This window comes from Python bivittatus, unplaced genomic scaffold (genome assembly GCF_059951505.1).
Source record: "Python bivittatus isolate LINGU-HERP-01145 unplaced genomic scaffold, Pbiv_v1 ctg000160_np1212, whole genome shotgun sequence".
In the NCBI taxonomy this organism is placed as follows: Eukaryota; Metazoa; Chordata; class Lepidosauria; order Squamata; family Pythonidae; genus Python; species Python bivittatus.
Genome location: NW_028277076.1, coordinates 4,205,999 through 4,223,575, shown reverse-complemented (window position 1 = coordinate 4,223,575; position 17,577 = coordinate 4,205,999). Strand labels below are relative to the sequence as shown.

Here is a 17,577-nt window from a genome sequence, read left to right as displayed (position 1 = left end):
TTCTTCCTGCTGCCGCTTCCAGAGTCCAGCCGCAGCCTGCCTGCCTTCGCCAGCAGCGAGAGCAGCAGCCGCGGCGGCGGCGGCGACAGCGGCAGCGGCAGCCCCGCCGCCAGAAGCCCAGGCTTCCTCCCTCCCTTCCTGGCGCTGGGATGCGTCTTTCCCCTTGCAGCTCGGAGGGCCAGCACTGCGCGCTTGGAGGAGCACCAGCATGGCTCGCTTCGGAGAGGACCTGCCCAGCCGCTATGGAGCTGGCAGTGCGGGGGCCGCCACGGGGCCCGGCGGGGCCCGCAGCAGCAGCCGCCAGGGGCCCCCCGGCCAGCCGGGCCCAAGGCCCCCGATGTACAAGCAGACAAAGGCCCAGCGGGCCCGGACGATGGCGCTCTACAACCCCATCCCGGTCAAGCAGAACTGCTTCACCGTCAACCGCTCGCTCTTCATCTTCAGCGAGGACAACGTGATCCGCAAATATGCCAAGCGCATCACCGAGTGGCCATATCCTTGCTGGCGCTGGGGCGGGGGGCTTGGGGTCCTCCATCCCAAGTAGCCTGGCTCTCTGCACCCCATGGGAGCCGTGTGGGTGCGGGCCGGGGGCTGGTGGAGAAGCTCGCTTTTTCCGGGGTCAGGGCAGGAGGGCTCCAACCTTGGGGATGGGCGTGTCGGTGAGCCTGGCGTGGCCCGAGGGGACCCGGCGCTTCCTGGCAGGCATTTTGGTAACGGCTAGGGGAGAGGTCCCCAGGTGGAATGCTTTTGGGGGGGGAGCAGTTGGAAACGGAGGTGGGCGACTCCCCCTCTCTTCTCCGGACCCTGAGCTGGGTCTAAGTTCCTCTAGAGTAGAGCCACTTTGGAGCAGCTTTTCTGCTTTCTCTGCGGGGAAAGGAGGCTTCACTAAGGGTGGGGCGGGTGGGTGATGGGTAGTCCCCATAGGGGGGTGAGGGTTCTCCACCCCCACTGGCCAGAAGTCAGCTTGGGCTACTGGGAATTGTGGTCACAGATGCTTCTGTTAACCTCTGTGTATGTGTGTGTACCTGTAAGCTCAGAGCCCTGAAACTGAAAAGGTTGCCCAAAGGCCTGTAGAACAGGGTTCCTCAACCTTGGCAACTTTAAGACGGGTGGACTTCAACTCCCAGAATTCCCCAGCCAGCAAGGCTGGCTGGGGAATTCTGGGAGTTGAAGTCCACCCGTCTTAAAGTTGCCAAGGTTGAGGAACCCTGCTGTAGAAGATCCCTTTTCAATTCCCAGGCACTGCATTTTTTTGTTAGTCCGTTTGTTACACTGGGGAGGGAGGCTCTGGCTGGTTGTGCCCACTGGGCGACAGAAGGGCAGAAGCTGCCTGCTCCTCTTTTTCTGAGTTTCTTGAAGCCTCTTGTGGGTTTCGTTAATTCCCATCACCTCCCTGCTGAGGCTTGTTCCTTAGCTCCTTGTGTGTTAGGTCAAGACAACCCAGACGACGCTCTGATACTCAAAGGAGGTTAAGGAGAAGAGGCTTTCCCCCCACCCTCTTGGAGCAAAGGAGTCAGGAGAAGCATTTTTAATGTTTTCCTCCTCCTCTTGTGTCAGTTCGACCTTTTGTCTTCGTTTAGAAAGAGAGGGAAGGTGTTTTCATCTGTTCTCCATTGCTATCTTGTCCCTGACAAAATCCTGGGCGGGGAGGGGGGATAAGTAAATAGTTTTGCAAACTCAATTGCAAAATCAATACACTACCACCTTAACATTTGCCCGTGGTAAACCATAATTTCGGTCTTCCACTGCATGTGATTGGAAACTAAGCTTTGTAGCTTCTTAAACCTGAATTTATGGCTTAGCGCAATGTGTGAACCCAACCACTGGTGCCTCAGCCAAACAAACCTCTGCTAAAACAAACCATGTTGGACATGTTGGGTGAGGCCATCCGTTATGGCTTGTATGCTGTGGTTTGGGTCTTGGTATGATTTGCAATTTCTGTCCATTGTGGCTTAATCAATAAAGTGTATGGTTGAAGCAGATCACAGTTTGGCATGATGAGCAAACCCAGGCTTTGTGGGAATAAAAAAGAAATAGAGGAAAAAAATCATCTATTTAAATTGGCCACATTTAACAATAAAATATAACACGTGCCTTTTTCATATAATTGGGAATCAGGTGCATGCGAATATCCCGTTTATAACTAATTCAGAGGCTTGTTGATATTTTTAACCTGTGAGGATCATTATCCACAGGCTTGGCATTGTACATTACTCAATCCAGAATAATCCTGTGCCAAAATATGTCTTTCAGTATCTCAGAAGTATCCTTCCCTTGAAAAAGTGGCTTCTGTTTTCCTACCTTGTTCTTGGCATGCTTGAGAATTTCTTTCCAATTTCTCTGGCTGGCGTTTTGATCTGATTTTATTGTTAGAAGCGGGGGCCTGCTGATGGTGGTGTTTTCTGTTGCACTTTCCATCCCATTGCAGCCTTCCTGGCTCACCCTCTCTATCCAACTGAAATAAAGCTTTATGAGAAGACTTCCTTCCTTTCTGAGGTCTTAAGGATTGAATGGAAGCCAGGGAGGCTACAGATGGATGGAGAGAAGATTGTCTGTTCCCCATCTTTGTAGTCCCTCTGGCTGTACCCTTCCCAATCTGAAGATGCTCCCTTCTGGGGTCTTTCTCTGAATCTAAATGAAGGATGGGAAGCCAGAGAAGCTGTATTGGACAGAGAATTTTTTGATGAAAGACAGGACCATCATACTTAATTCTTGGCTGCCTCCTCACTAGATAAATGCAAGACTATCTCACGTTGTCCATAATGATTTCACAGAAATTCATTTCTCCTTCGATAGAAATTTTAAAACCAGATGCTCTTTCATCAGATGGAAAGAGTCACTCAGTCCTTATCTTTCTGCCGGTCTGGATTTTTGGCAGGCGAAGGACCTGAAATGGTTGTCTCCCATTTTTCTGAACTAGCCAATCTTGGAGAGCAGACTTTCTTTTAAAACCCGGGGCAAAGACGGCCTTCTTGAGCCAAACGAAACCAAGAAGGACCTTTCAACTTGAGATTGGGGTTAGGTTGCTAAGGAGCCTCTTCTCTCCCTGTGTTGTTGGAGCTGCACGCGTAGCACGCAGCATTCCCCAGGAGGGGCCCGTTGTTTTCTCTCGATCTGAAATCACATAGCTAATAATTCGCTCGCCCAACAAGCAACCAGCTCTCCTCTTAACAACCCGGCGCGCCGTACTTTCCTACCCAGCTGAAACACTGGGGATGGACGTGTGCTGAGAAAGCATCACTAGGCCAACTAGAGTTCACACAGCTAAAAGGGTGGTAGAAGGAAAAAATAGTAGGGACGTGTGGCTGTGGGTTTCAAAACGGCTTCAATGGAGCTCTGCGATAAACAGGCAGCCAGAAGATGCAGTGGCAATGAAAACGGTCCATTTTGCAAAGCGACAAGATGAGTGTGTGGGCTTCTTCCCCTCTTAGAGCGGGGGCCGCGTGGAAAGGGAAAGCTGGTTGGGTATTCAGAGGATATAGATTCAGAGGGCTCTATGAGAGTCGGGGTTGGTTAGAGAGCAAGAAATCAAATTCTGGTTGGTGTGGTCTGGGGTGCCGAAGCCCTTTCCTGCTTCTGGCCCTCTGCCTGAGATCATGTGAGGATCCAAGCTGGAGTGTATTACGTAGTGAAGAAGGTCCAATGGAAAAGCCACAGCTTTTTCCCCCTTACAAAACTGATTTTCTCTCCAAGTTGGATCAGAAATAGACGACTCTTTCTGTAAGCTTCACAGGCTTAGTTCTGGTTAGTGTTTTGGCACCCAGGCGTTTGCGTGGCAGGTTCAGAATAGGAGCCAGAATCCCTGGTAATGTCCATAGAACAGACTGAGCATGTGGCTATGCTTGAGAAATGAATTTGGTGGTTGTGGATGGTAAATCATTATCATTACTACATGTAATCATCGTTGTTATACATTTGGGTACTGGATAAATCCAGCCACTTCTGGCTAATTCCCAAAACTGCGGGGCAGGTGTTGAACAAACCAAGGTTTAGAGTGATGTGTAAGTCTCATTAACTTGCTCTTGACTTTGGCTTCTCCTACCTCTCTTTCATAAAGAATGTTGGATGGTTTGGTACTGTTCTGTAGCTTCTAAAATCTGAAGGCTTTGCTTTAATTGCTCATATTATCAATGAATTATCAGCTTGCAAAAAATGATCTCTAAGAACATGCCTGCTGCAAAATAAGAGGTTTCAGAATTTTGCAGATGGAGGCAAGGAGGAGAGAAAGGGGCTGACCAAGTTAAGAAAAAGTTCCAACGTTACTTAATATATAAGAGTTACATGAGAAACCTTAGATTCCTCCTTTGAAGGTTTAATCAGCCAAGAGATCCTGAACAATGAAAAGCAGATTCAATTCTCTTCTGTTTCCCCCCGCCTTTTTTTTTTGGAAATTACTCATTTCCCCTGTTTGAATTACTCACGAGGAAATCAACATTTAAACATAATAAAACCCCTCTTCTCCACAGCAAAGAAAACCTGCTGCTTGATTAGTCAAGAACAAGGTTTTCCTCGAATTAACCAACTCAAGGCTAACACTCTAATTGTAGGAATTATAAATGTACTAAAGGTGAGAATGCATTTGAGAAATAAGGATCCTTGGAAAGGATCACAATATTGGAAAAGTTGGATCAGTTGATGCAATTGCTGCTGATGCTGGTATTAACCTTGTCTTTATGAGTTTTTCTTTAACCATTGTCTTCACTCCATTTGAATATATGATCCTGGCTACAATTATAGCTAATTGCATTGTTCTGGCTTTGGAGCAACATCTCCCAGATGGAGACAAGACACCTATGTCAGAGAGACTGGTGAGTATCAAATATTTGGTGGGAGAGAGAAACATTTCCTTCCTTCCTTCCTTCCTTCCTTCCTTCCTTCCTTCCTTCCTTCCTTCCTTCCTTCCTTCCTATAACCAGAGGATGTTTACAATTCAGTTATCGTAAGCAGTTATAGATAGCTATCAATACCTTGGATAGCTGTAGGTAAACTGTAGTTCTCCAGCAATCCCATCTAGCAGAGCCAGTGATGGCGGTGTAGGTGAGCAATACATGGAGTGATATAAGGTCTCCTTAGCTTTAACTAAAGTGAAATGCAAGTGACAATTTCACTTTGGTGAAAAAAAGTTTGTTGATTTTTTAAAAAGAGGCTAAACAAGGAGAGTCTTCTGTTTCATTCACCTCCCCAGCAATGTGTTGTTGAAGTTATAATGCATGGGGAGTGACATTCTTACATTGTCCTTAGTTAAGAGATGGGTGTGTGGTGCCTATGAGTGTCCCACCATTCATTTTACAAAGATCTCTACAGGGTTAGCAGCTTTCCTGGCTTCCTACCCATCTATTCAAGAAGGGAACTTTTCTCAAGGGAATTCTTCAAACCAGGGAGAGGAAACAGCTCAGGAGTTTGCAGAGAGATGGAAAATCGTGGCAGAGATCATTTCTTCAGCATCTGCAATTTCCACCTTTCTGTTCAATTCCAGAGGAAATGTCACGTAGTGACTCCTGGTCTGAAAGCAGGGGGAGCCAGGAATGTTGCAAGAGATGGAGAAAAGCCTAATCAGAAGAGATTTTTGTGATTTGTTTTATGTTCGATGTTATTTGTTTTATGGTTTTACACTGCCCGGAGTTGCATTTTTGCGAGTTGGGCAGCCATATAAATCTTTAAATAATCCATCAATCAAGAATAAAAAGCAAACAGTGCAGGCACCCTCAGCCGCTGTAGCAATCAGAGAAGAAGAAGAAGACAGGCTGAGAATGAGTTATTAAAACCAGAAGTCTCTTTCTCAGGAAAAGAAAACTTCCAGAAAATCAGAAGACAAGTATTAAATTAATCTACTTTTCCAGATTTGTTGGTGGGGCTGCTACCAGCAGGATCCAGTACTGTTTATTATATTTTGATAGTGCCCTCTTTGTACAAACTCACAGTGTGAGCACCAAGACTGGGTCCCTACCATGGGTTGAGAGGAATAGAAAGCAAGTTTGACGAGTGTAACTAAAGATGATTATTTAATGTTTTTATGTATTAATCATATTTTTACACCACCAGACTCCAAAAATGATTTCTTGGCAGTTGACAACAATCAGAAAGGCACGATCAAAGCATGAAATGAATCCAATAATCTTTAAAAACCAGAATAATAGAGTAAGCCCCACAATGCTCTTCACTCAATGAATGCCTTCAAAACAGCTCCAGTGCTGGTTGTAGTTTATTGATTTTACAGCTGGAGAAGGAAGAGAGGAACTTGGACAAAAGTTGGGCTTCTCGTATGCTAGGTGGGGCTGGTAACCCCAGGAAAGTTAAAGCTGGTTTAGCAGGGGCAATGATCTTGGTGAGGGTGGGGTCTGAGTGGAATGGTGGCCTGCCGAATCAGCTCGCTGGACCTTTCTGCATCAGAAGAACTTGTCCAACATTTTCTTCTCGTAATGGCCAACAGCTGGCTCTAAGATTGGCTGTTTTCCTTTCCCTACTGAAATCTTTCCCAAGCAATACCTTAATGTCTCTGTAGACATAGATGAGGCTTTTTTATCAGAAGGATTTAAAACCACCCCCACTTCCCAATTTCTTTTCTTTGACATTTAACCGGAAAGGGTTTATCCAAGCCAGATGTGTGGTGGTGGTGGTGATTATTTCATGCACTATTTTCATGGTTTGTCTTATGGATTTATTTTGTTTAACATGTTTTGGGGCTTCTTCTTCTTCTTCTTCTCCTCCTCCTCCTCCTCCTCCTCTTCCTCCTCCTCCTCTTCCTTTTTAAAAAGCCACAAGCATTTTCCCTGATCAGTGAATTTAGGAATGGTGTATCTTGATCCTGAAGCACATCTGTGATATCGTAAGCTTCCATGGGTAGACTATTGTCTGGAAGGACTGCTGTCTTAAGAGATGCTTTGCATAACCCTAGATTGGTGATATTTGTGTCCTTCTGTTTCTCCTTTTCAGGATGACACTGAACCATATTTCATTGGAATATTTTGCTTTGAAGCAGGCATAAAGATTATTGCACTGGGTTTTGTCTTTCACAAAGGGTCTTACCTGCGCAATGGCTGGAATGTGATGGATTTTGTGGTTGTGCTTACAGGGTAAGTAACTTTCGCCCTCTTTTTCACTTCTCTCTCTTTCTTTTGTGAAATTTGGTGAGAATTCCCTTGCTCTGACATTTGTGAGCATCAAAGAGGACCCGAGGATATTGAATGTTTATAGCAAAGTTACAAGCTCTATTTAGACAGCTTTGCTTTTAAAAGAAGCATTGTTGTCGCAGAGAATTTTGGAGTGCTTTGATATACGTTGATGAGTGCACTTAAATAGAGCTGATGGAGCTTGCTCAGAAGAAAAGGATGTGACTTTGGTTGTTAATTAATTAATTTATTTTAAAACACAGCACTGTCTCTTGAGTGTGACATGATGGTTTTATAATGAGGACAAAAACAACAACCCAGATCTGATTAGATTGAGCTCTTTTATTTTTCTGTGGCAAAAATCAACTTGGGGTTGGCCGTGATCTCATATCAAAAAGAGTAGAGGGCCCGGAGGCTGAAGGAACTGGAACGGTGATGAGAAAATGGATCATTTATTGGGAGGAACGGTTTGGAAAATATTTGGGTTGGAATCGAGAAGGCTGGATTCTCACAGGGTCTTATTGACCCAGATTTATTGGATGGCAAAAAAAAAAAAAAGAGGTTAAGTTACAGAATCTTGGAAAAGGGAGGTGTGTATTTTAGCATCCAATTTATCAGTAAGTTTGCTAGAGTGGCGATTCGTTGATCTTTGATCTGAGCGTTTCCTTGCTATTTGCTTTGTTAATACAGGAGGATTGTGCATGTGTTACGGGCCTGTAGCGCCCTGCAGTACTACCATCCTCTTTCCCAGCCCCCAAGAAGACCTTTACAGCTTTGTTTGGAAGTAGGAGGGGGCTGTGTTAACTTTTTGGTTGTTCCACATGCTCTGTTGTGATTCATTTGGGTTAAACGGTCCTCATTGGAATAAATACTGAGTTAACCCTGGGCTGCGCTACAAAATAGTGACTTTCCCTTATTTTCATTGACTGTCTTCATCTGCAGATGATTTATGCCTTGGCATAATTAAGAATCAGATGCTTTGGGCTTTTACTATGGCACTGTTCATGGAATTTAAAGTCTGCTGTTTCATTTTTCCTTGGAATACTATAGCAAGCTTGAGTTGATTACTCAATTTGATTTAGAAACAAACAATCTGAGGCCTGAGAGCTGCATACGCGCCTCTCCCACCCTCCAAGCCTCTGTAAAAATTGTCACCCAGTTGTAGTATTTAAGGGAAGCGTAAAGGTGAAAATGCCTTTTATGTTAAGGACAACGCCCGTAATGACATGAAGTCAACCATGCAGTTTTCTTGGCAGAAGTACAGAAGTGTTTATCAATACACGGAGCAATAAGTTTAACTATAATTAATTTTAATTAAGCTTCCGTTTCAATCCAACTTTATGTCCAGGCTGTACCAATTTCTTTATCTTGACCTCACCCACTTTGAGAGATGAACTGGAAACATACTCTACAAAGGCTTGGATGTTGTTCCCCCAAATGTTGGGCATCTTGGTTTAGAGCATAAAAACTGCCCTTATGAACTGGGCTAAAATCACATCAAAGCTAGCATACTTTGGCCCACATTTTCTTCCTGAGAATCCAGGGAGTGTATCCTGGGTGTAAACCATCTGCTATCTATTTTAAGGCTCCTTACATATGTAAGCATATAGGTGAAGCAAGTAAGGAATATAAAAATTTAAGACAATTCTTGATAGGACAGAACAATAGGCCTGTTCAATCAAACAACTTTGTTCCTACCGCAGGAAACCAGATAGCACTTGGGAAATCTCCAGGCAGAATGCAGAATCAATAGCGTGTTCCCATTCAAGTTCCCAGGAAATGGAAATAGGAATTATTTTTCTTGGATCCTGTGGAGCAATCTGTATAGCTTTCATGACTGGTTGGCTTTCTATCTTATCCTCCATGAATTTGTCTAAGCCCAGTGAAATGACTGATTGATTGAAGATGCGTCTCAGATTTCTTGGACAACAGACTGCTGATTTTGAAAATTCTTTAATAAGAATTATAAAAACGGAAGGTTGCAGGCTATGTTTTAGAAGAGAAGCACAGAGAGAATTTATTTATATGCATCTTTTGACCAAAGCAAAGGACTTAATGCTTTTCATCATTTGTGATGCTGGTTTTCCTCAGCTTCGAAATTATCCAAGGTGGACAAGTTTTTAGTTACCTAAGATTGCTTTTAAATGCTTTGAAGAGGTTGGGGGACTGCAATGGGGGGGTCTCAAAGTAGCTGGAGCAGCATTGTCTATTTGAAGGGGGATTTACTATTTTTTTCCTGGTGGGGCAAGATAAGTTTTAGCTTTCTTTAAAATCTCATTAGACCTCCTTTAGTCCTTAAATTATGGTGAGCATTTGTCTATGTAGTCATCAGCAGCTAAGCCTAATTGTGATCCCAGGAACTAAATAGGTATTATGCTACAGGTTTTTTTGTTTTTGTTTTTTGGGGGTGTTACCAATAAGACAGGGTGAACATGAGTTTTGAGCATTATATGGAGTTCTAGAATTGCACACTGTCTACACCTGGTTTACACTTGGACTCAGTGGCTCCTAATGTCAATGCCGCTAAGTATCCATGATGTTCTTAACTTGCAGCATTGATGTTCTTAACTTATTAGAATTAGCATTAGAAGCAAAATGGATTTTTAAAACTTTATTGGTCCAACAGACAGTTTGCAAACTGGCATGAAAGCCCCAAAGCTTGTTTAATGACTAGACAACATCAGTTTGATGAAAGTGTGGATATTCTACTATCTTTGCCTTCATTTTCCTTCCTTCCTTCCTTCCTTTTGGTGCCTTTGAACAAGTCTTGACTTCTGGGGACTGCCTGGACAAATGTGTCTGCAGTTTTCTTGGCAACATTTTTGGAAGTGGCTAGCCATTCCCTTCAGAGAAGGAGCAACTGGCTCAAAATCACCTAGCTGGCTTTGTGCCCAAGGCAGAACTGGAATTCACAATCTTCCAGTTTCTAGCCTGGTGCCTTTAACCACCACACCAAACAGGCTCTTTTGGGTTCTTCCCCACTGATAAAATAGATTTCCCAGGTGTATTTGTGATCATGAAGAATTAGGAAGTGTGCATCGAGTCTCTGTTTCAGTTGAAGCCATGCCTTTCTAGCTACAGCATTTGGATTAAAATGAAAAGCAGGTATCAAATCTGATAAAGGAATAAATTAAATAAATTGGAAGCCTGAAACTCCTTCATTCATCTGAGCTTTATGGCCAGGTAGATGTTTCCCATGGAAAACATATGTTTGTCCTGTTTTCTCCCATAAATACCAGGTCAAAATTTACGGGATGTCACGCTTGCAGGATCACCGACAAAGATGAGATGTTAATAATAGAACAGTGTGACGTGTGTCTCTTTATCGTTCTTTTTCCTACCCTTGCCCGGGCAATCTTGAAAGTGTTTTGATCAAAGGTGGAATTGCACTGAGCTTGATTAGGCTGCTGCCATAAGAAATCCAGTCAGTGCATCAGGAATGATGATATGATTATTCCTTTGAAGTACAAGCCAGTTAATGTCAGGGCATTTGCTTCTCTTGCCGCCTCTAGCTGGGTTGCATTGAAATTGTCTTGTATACGAGGTTCCTGCTAAGGAAACAGTTGGAGAAGTGCTGCTTCTCTCTTTATCTTTTTTTTTTTTGGTAGCTGCTGTGACATTTCTTGACAATGAGCCTCCATGGGGAAGAGGTTGCCCGTCAGCACTGAGCTGCTCCTTTTTCAGCTTTGTTTAGATTGAAAGCACAAGGAAATGTCTTCTTTTCCCTTCATCCCCTTCTAACGTGTGTGGATGGAAGATCTGGAGGCTTATTCCTAGAGGAACACTTTGATTGAACCACACTGTCTTTGTAATCCAGGACAATCTTGGATCTTGGTATGGATCTGCAGGGGTTTCTTTGTGTAGATGCATAGAAATATTAAAGGGCACTTTCCAACCCAGTGGGTCATCAGCACCTTTGGCTTGGTGTTGTCTTCAATAATAGTAATGGCTGTGTCATGTTTCAGAGACCAGCCTTTTCTAGTAGGGTAGACAGATTATAATTGAGTTGACTGTTTCTTCAGCAGTTTTTTTGGGGTATCCTTCTCCTTTATGGAGTTTGATGGAAAAGAACTGGCTTCCAGAAGGAAAGAGAATATCAGTGAAGTTCTCCTGAATAGAAAGTTGGGTTGTATTTTGTGAAAAAGCACCTGGAAAGGTGTGTCAGTGTCCTGTCTCTAAGTATGTGACCCTTGGTTTGGTCACCCACTTTTTTACTGAATTTCAGGGAAACACACCAGACTTCCTTCCTTCCTTCCAGGGGAATTTTTCAGTCTGGAAATCTTGGGCAGCTAGGGTGCTTCATGGTGATGATGCACCTGCCCTCTAAAATAGAATCCCCCCTCAAGATCTTTGGGGCTCCCATCATAATCATGTTCCAAAAAGCATTGAAAATTTGGCTGTACCCCCAGACCTTGGGGTAGGGTGTTGTTGAGTCCCTGTAGAATTTAATCTGATTAAGTATCTTCTTTCTTCCAGATGTGAACATTTTTCCTCTTGTTTAGTTGTTGCTTTTTATGTTGTACGCCACCCCAAATCTTGTACAGATGGGTAACCTCTGACGTGAAGGAATGAATGAAGGATAAGTCAGGCAGGCAGGGAGGGACGGATGCAACTTCTGAGTACAGGGAAGAAAAACAGGCAGATGTTTTCAAGGGATGAAAACTTTCAGGAAATTGGAAAAATGATTTCATCACGGCTTAGTTTTAATGGAGACACAAGGCCTAAGCCAGGGATATTTGTGTACAAAGCTAGTGACATGCAGCCAGGGCTAGTGGGTGGGGGAACAATCCAAAGTGCTAGCCAACTCCTTACCTTTCACTTTGCTACCTCCTTCTCTTACTCTCCAGTGAAACTGACAAGATCCAGGAGAAGCCTGCTGAACTTCGCCTTGGTGGTGTCAGTTTTTGTCTTTATTAAATATTACTGCCTGTTTTAACACAGGCCTTTTGAAGAAGCAGCTAATGACCAGCACAGAAGGAGCCAGGAATGGAGCAAAAACTCTGAACAGAGGAAGGTTCTGCAGTGGTCAGGATGCTCTTGGTCCTAAAATCTGTGGATGGTGCTTCCAGCTATGAAAGGATAAATAAATGGTTATTATGCAACAAAGCCCAAGGAATAGAAACTGCTCCTCCCATGCAAAACCTGACACTAGCATTTTTCCATCTCCCTTTCCCCCTCCCTGTTCTTCTGCTGGTTTCTTATGAGCAACTTGAGCACTGCCTTCCCTTCCTGCCAGTTCTTTCAATTTGAAGCCGGAAGAAGGTATCAACGTTTTAGCCGTGGCACGATTGGAAGAGGTTGTCTTGAAGCTCTGCAGTTTGTCTGCCTTAACACCCTCCAAACTGAACAGGGTCCTTCACAGTGCTAGGCTCATTCATCACAGTTCTGGTTTTCACACGTTACAGGACAATTAAAGTAGACAGCTGGGAGACAGCATTAGGACAGTGGGGTAGCCAGATGAACTTTGGGATAAGGGTGGGAAAGCAATCATCTCCTTGGCTATTTTGACCCATTTCTACAACCATTTGCAAGGCAAGAGTTGGTGTGATGGACTGGCTGAAGTGTACTAAGAATGGGGAGGTACAGTCTAGTTCTAGTTCACCTTCAACCAGAGCAGCTCACTAGGAGATTCTGGGTCAGCTGCACACTCTCAGCCCCACTTATCACCTGATGGTTGTTGTGGGGAAAATAGCTTTTGCATTGTCCTTAGATGTAAGTACCCCCCCAGTCCAAACAGTACTATTACTATTTGGTTCAAAACAAGAAGTTGGCAAGAAAATATGTATGCATCCCGCTGCTGGTTTCTCATAACACTGCCATCCTTCTTTCCCTCAAGTGTGCTTTTCTAACTGAATGCTCCTTAAGGCCCTGGGGTTTTGTGCCTATGTTTCCCCAATGTGTACGTGTTTGAAGTACATCTTGTTGCACCGGGCCATGTCTTGGCTTCCATCCCAATGCACAGCTCTATTCTAGTTTGTTTCTTGATTCCGTAGGGGCGAACTGGTGAAGTTGTTACAGAATTGAAGCCAAGTGGATTTCTTGGAGAAGGATACTACTTCTGGATACTGTGGGATTGTGAAGAACTAGGAATGCCTGCTATTCTGGCATGAGTTAGTCTGGCACATGAAGAATTTAAAAGGCAACTTTGTTAGATTAGCCTAGATTAGACTAAAGAACCATTTAGTCTAGGCTTGGCGTGGGAACTCAAGTCTTCAGATGTTGTCGGACTACAACTCATGTAATTGTTGGCTGTTGGCCTTGCTGGCGTTCCAAGTATTTGAAGGTCATAAATTCTCCCCATGATACAATCCTTTTTCATCTCCAGTTTCCTTCCTGTTGGCCTGCCTGATCTTTCTGAGAACCCCCCAGACAGGTCAGGCAGGCTAACAGCCTTGCTTCTGCTGTCGCTTCATCAAAGATTGCTCTTTGAACAGCGTACCTTTTAAAAATTGGTTAATAAAGTGGCCTGGGAAGCCGAGCAGTGCAAACTGGCTGTATCTCAAAGGAAAGATTTTAAATGAGATGGGTGGAGAAGGACACACAGCCATTCTACCCAGAATGTCAGAAAGGGCAATTTTGATGCAAAGGCAAGAACATAAATGCAGGAACAACTGGTTGTCACTTTTTACAGCCACGGAATGAACTCTTGTCTCCTTAGGGACCCTTGTTGCTTTTCCGGGAAGGAAGGCTGGAAGAGGCGTAGTTGCAATTCGCCCAAGATCTCTGATAAAACATTAACATCATCATTCTGGAGCAGCCATTAAAAGTCAATTACATTAATGGGGCTCAGTTAGAATTGCACTGAAAGTGTGGGACTGGTCAGACAAGTAGCTGGGCAGAACTAGCCCCTTGATACTGCGGCCCATGCGTTCATTACTTTACGAACTTGCTCATTTATTTCACGGGCAAACCTATCTTTCTTCATTCTTACTCCCATTGAGTGTGTGAAGAGGCCTCAATAAAATATATTTTATTTATCAAGCCGTTCTGTTTAGCTTGCTGCGTCTCTTTTTGCAAAGAAGGGGAAATTGCGATGCACCAGGGAGGCATTTGGTTTAATTCAATTTTAATCCAATTACAATCAAATTTGGTTTAGTTGTGCCCTGCCCAAGATGGGCTGGCCCCACCACCTCTTTTTTGGGGGGAGGGAGCTCCCTGAATGCAGCCCTCAGCCCAAAAAGGATGGGCATCATTGCAGCAGGCAAAACAGAGCAAACGTCTGCAATGAAACACACCCCACGATGCCTCAGTTGGCTCCTCCTTCCAAATGAGTGTTTTCAGGGCCTTCAGGGAATGCCTGCAGGGATCAGGGAAGGGCAAAATGTTTTGGCCTCAGATAGAATGCTCTTACTGAGTGGTGTTTGAGGTTCTGTCCATCGCCGTAAGGTTATTTCAGGAAAAAATCTCACAGAGGCAGCTAGAGTCTGAAAAGAAGGATGTAGGCAGTCGTAAAGGGAGGAAGAAGATCTCTTTTCCAGGTAGCATTAAGATGAGGGAGTGCTAAAATTCTTCTAGACTAACTGGCAATGGAGTCTCGCTGGGATGTTATTCTGGTCCTCTGTTAGCAGGACTAGCGTTGAGGTCTGGTGTGGTTCAGCAATGGCTTGTCTGAAAGGGGACAATGGGGTGGTGGTCCTTGGATCTCTCCCCATTGTTTCCTACCAGTTCCCTCTCTTCAACTGGAGGTCCAGGGCTTTCTGCATTTCCTTCTGCCTTCTTCCGTTCAAGGTGAAGACGAGCAAATGGGCCACAGGGCTGAAAGCCACGAGAAGATTTGGAGAAGCTGCGGCAAATGTGCCTCTGTGAACTGTTGGCTCTAGATGCCAGTCTGGGAATCATAAAGAGCTGTACAGTGCAGCTTGGCTGGGGGAGGAGGGGATTATTTGATGCAAGAAATTATTTTTTGAATTGTGTATGTAAATTCTCTCTTGTACTTTGATATGCAGCTGGTCTCCTACAGGAGCGATAGTACAAGATGGAGTGGGTCAATGAAAATAGCTCTACAGGGCTTTCCAACATCCAGTTGTTTAACAGGCAGCAACAACAAACCAGTCTACATTAGGCTGATGAACTGAAACAAGTTTGGGGTCTGTGTGTGTGTAGAAAGACGTTGGTTCCTCGGTCAGAGCTGTGTGCTTAATAAAGCCTTGTTCCTTCATCTTTATGATTTGTCTGACCTCTTGAATTGCTGCTCGCGTCTAATTCCTGTTGGTCGTCTTTGAGATTCTTGGGGGGGAAAAAAACTATAGCCCATTCCTACAATAAGATATAATTAAGATATTGTAGGCTGGTTGATCTCAGGGGTTAGATTGCTTGCTGGATTCAGAGCTTTTCGCCACTGGTTCCAACCTCTTTCAGTGTCATCAAAGGCCAGGTTGTCCCTTTTCAAGTGGAACAGTGTGTTTGTGTGTAGAAAGGGAAGTCTGAAGTCAAGTTGGGCAAACTGGCTAATTGGGCAGTACGTAGTTACAGAAAGAACTGCTGTTGTATAAAGACATTTCTGGCATCCAAAGAAAACGTTAATGCATTCTGAGGTTGGCTTTCGGGGCAGAGAAGAGAATTAATGGTGCCTTCTTTCCCTGGTGTTTTCATGACTCTGGGGCAGTGGCTTTTGTCTGACAGTGCAGTGACTGGAAAGAAGTAATAAATTGCTTTTCTCTTCTGACACAAACATTTCCACCATATTACTTCAGCTGTCCAATCTGGATAACAAGAAACCATCAGCCTAGTGTCTGATTTTTTTTGGCCTTTGTTGAAAAATAGAGCATATATATGATAGACCATCCCTCCGTTCCTCCGAGGTCATCCCTTGGTTTTATGCAAAACTAGACTTGCCAAAGTGAAGCATTTCAAGATTTAATGGAGCCTCTTAACGCTGTCATGTCACGTTGATGGTTCTGGTAAGGCAGCCCTGTTGTCTGCTTCACAAAACATTAAGTAATGATGGTTGATTTGATATGAACCTAGCCATTGTGGTTTGTAATAAACCACAGTGTTTTTGGGAAAATCCAGGACAACGTATTTATAAATGACAGTTTTGTTTCAATGTGTTGTGAGAACTCAGCTTCTGTAAATCGAGGACTGGGGTTAGCATATGTGAATTCTGCCACTGAAGTTTGTAGTAAATCATGCTTGATGACTTAATGTGTTGTGTGAACCTACCAGCCTTTCTATGAATCTCTTGGAGGCTTCCAGTCTCCATATTTTGGATTGTAACACCTAGTTAAACTGGGTGCTTGAAAAGGTGTTGGTCTTTGGTGCTTCTATTTTACAATGCTTATGAAAATGGATGCACAGGAACTTTGAAAAGAGTAGGGAGAAATCAGTTGGGTTTAGGTCCTGAAACTGTTGATTGAGAGATGAATCAACATCTGCTTCTTCTTTTGAAATACACACTCCTTTTCATTTTGTGCTGTATTTCTCCAACACTGCACATTAAGCTGTGGAACTGGCTGACAGATTTTGTGATGGTAGCCAAATTGAAAAAGGAACTGGACAGGTTCCTAGACGATCAGGCTATCAATGCTGGCTATTGGGGTGTGTGTCTTGTTCTCTGGCTTACATTAGTGAGTTTCCCAGAAGCATCCAGTTGGCCACTTCTAATTGTTGCACAGAATCTTGGAATTCATGAGCATTCATCTGGTAACTGTAATTTTTGGCAATATTTACTCTAAAAATACTCAACTGACCACCCCAATCAACTGATTCTTATGTCCTTACAATACCTCTCATAATGTGAATCAAATGCCAGGCCAAAGACAATATAAAAATCCTTGTATTTGTGAAAATAACTCATCAAAATTCAGAATATTAGGGGTCATTATTGACCAAAGCACCTATTGGGCAAAACTATCTCTTCCAAGAAAATTCATGAAGAATATGGACAGATATTCTTGAATATATTTTTCAGAATTGAGTTTAAAGCTGAAAAATCATGAGAAATCTGAATTGCTAGAGGAGTGTTCATTACTAATGTTGACTCTGCATTTAGTCAACTGAATGCTTTTATGCTTACAACTGAAGCATGGTAGAGAGAATGCATGCCAGTGTTGGCATTACCCTGCATTTTTATCTTGTAGGATAATATTTTGACTGTTTATTGTGGCTGTGTGCTGTGATTGTGCTCTGGAAGGGTGTCTTGCCAATGGTTCTGGGATGTGTGCAAAACACAAACTCTGGAAATGCAGCAGATGGCAAGAATAAGAAGAAAAGAGAGCGCAGTTTAAGGAAGCAGGTAGAGCACATTAGGGCCTGGACTCCAAAATAAGTATATGTGGAAAAAATCAAGATACGTGAGGCTTCTTGGTGGGGTGAAGCAGAATTTTGGAAGACATTAGTTGTGCTGTGCCCAGAAAAGGAAGGCATTGCTGGATAATAAGAACATGCAAAAGCAGAAATCTGTCTTGAAAACTCTCAAAATGGTCCTCCCTCCCTCCCTCCCTCCCTCCCTTCCTTCCTTCCTTCCTTC

The 17,577-nt window shown here is 43.7% G+C and overlaps 1 protein-coding gene across 1 annotated transcript in view; it reads left to right on the top strand.

The window, feature by feature from the left end:
• Positions 1-208: 208 nt before the first annotated feature.
• Positions 209-17,577, top strand: part of CACNA1B (calcium voltage-gated channel subunit alpha1 B) — a 145,005-nt gene continuing 127,636 nt past the window's right edge. Inside the window, exons 1-3 of the mRNA XM_088146959.1 lie at positions 209-492; positions 4,703-4,808; positions 6,934-7,073. Coding sequence (XP_088003085.1) covers positions 209-492; positions 4,703-4,808; positions 6,934-7,073 — 530 coding nt within the window. The remainder of the gene's footprint in view (positions 493-4,702; positions 4,809-6,933; positions 7,074-17,577) is intronic.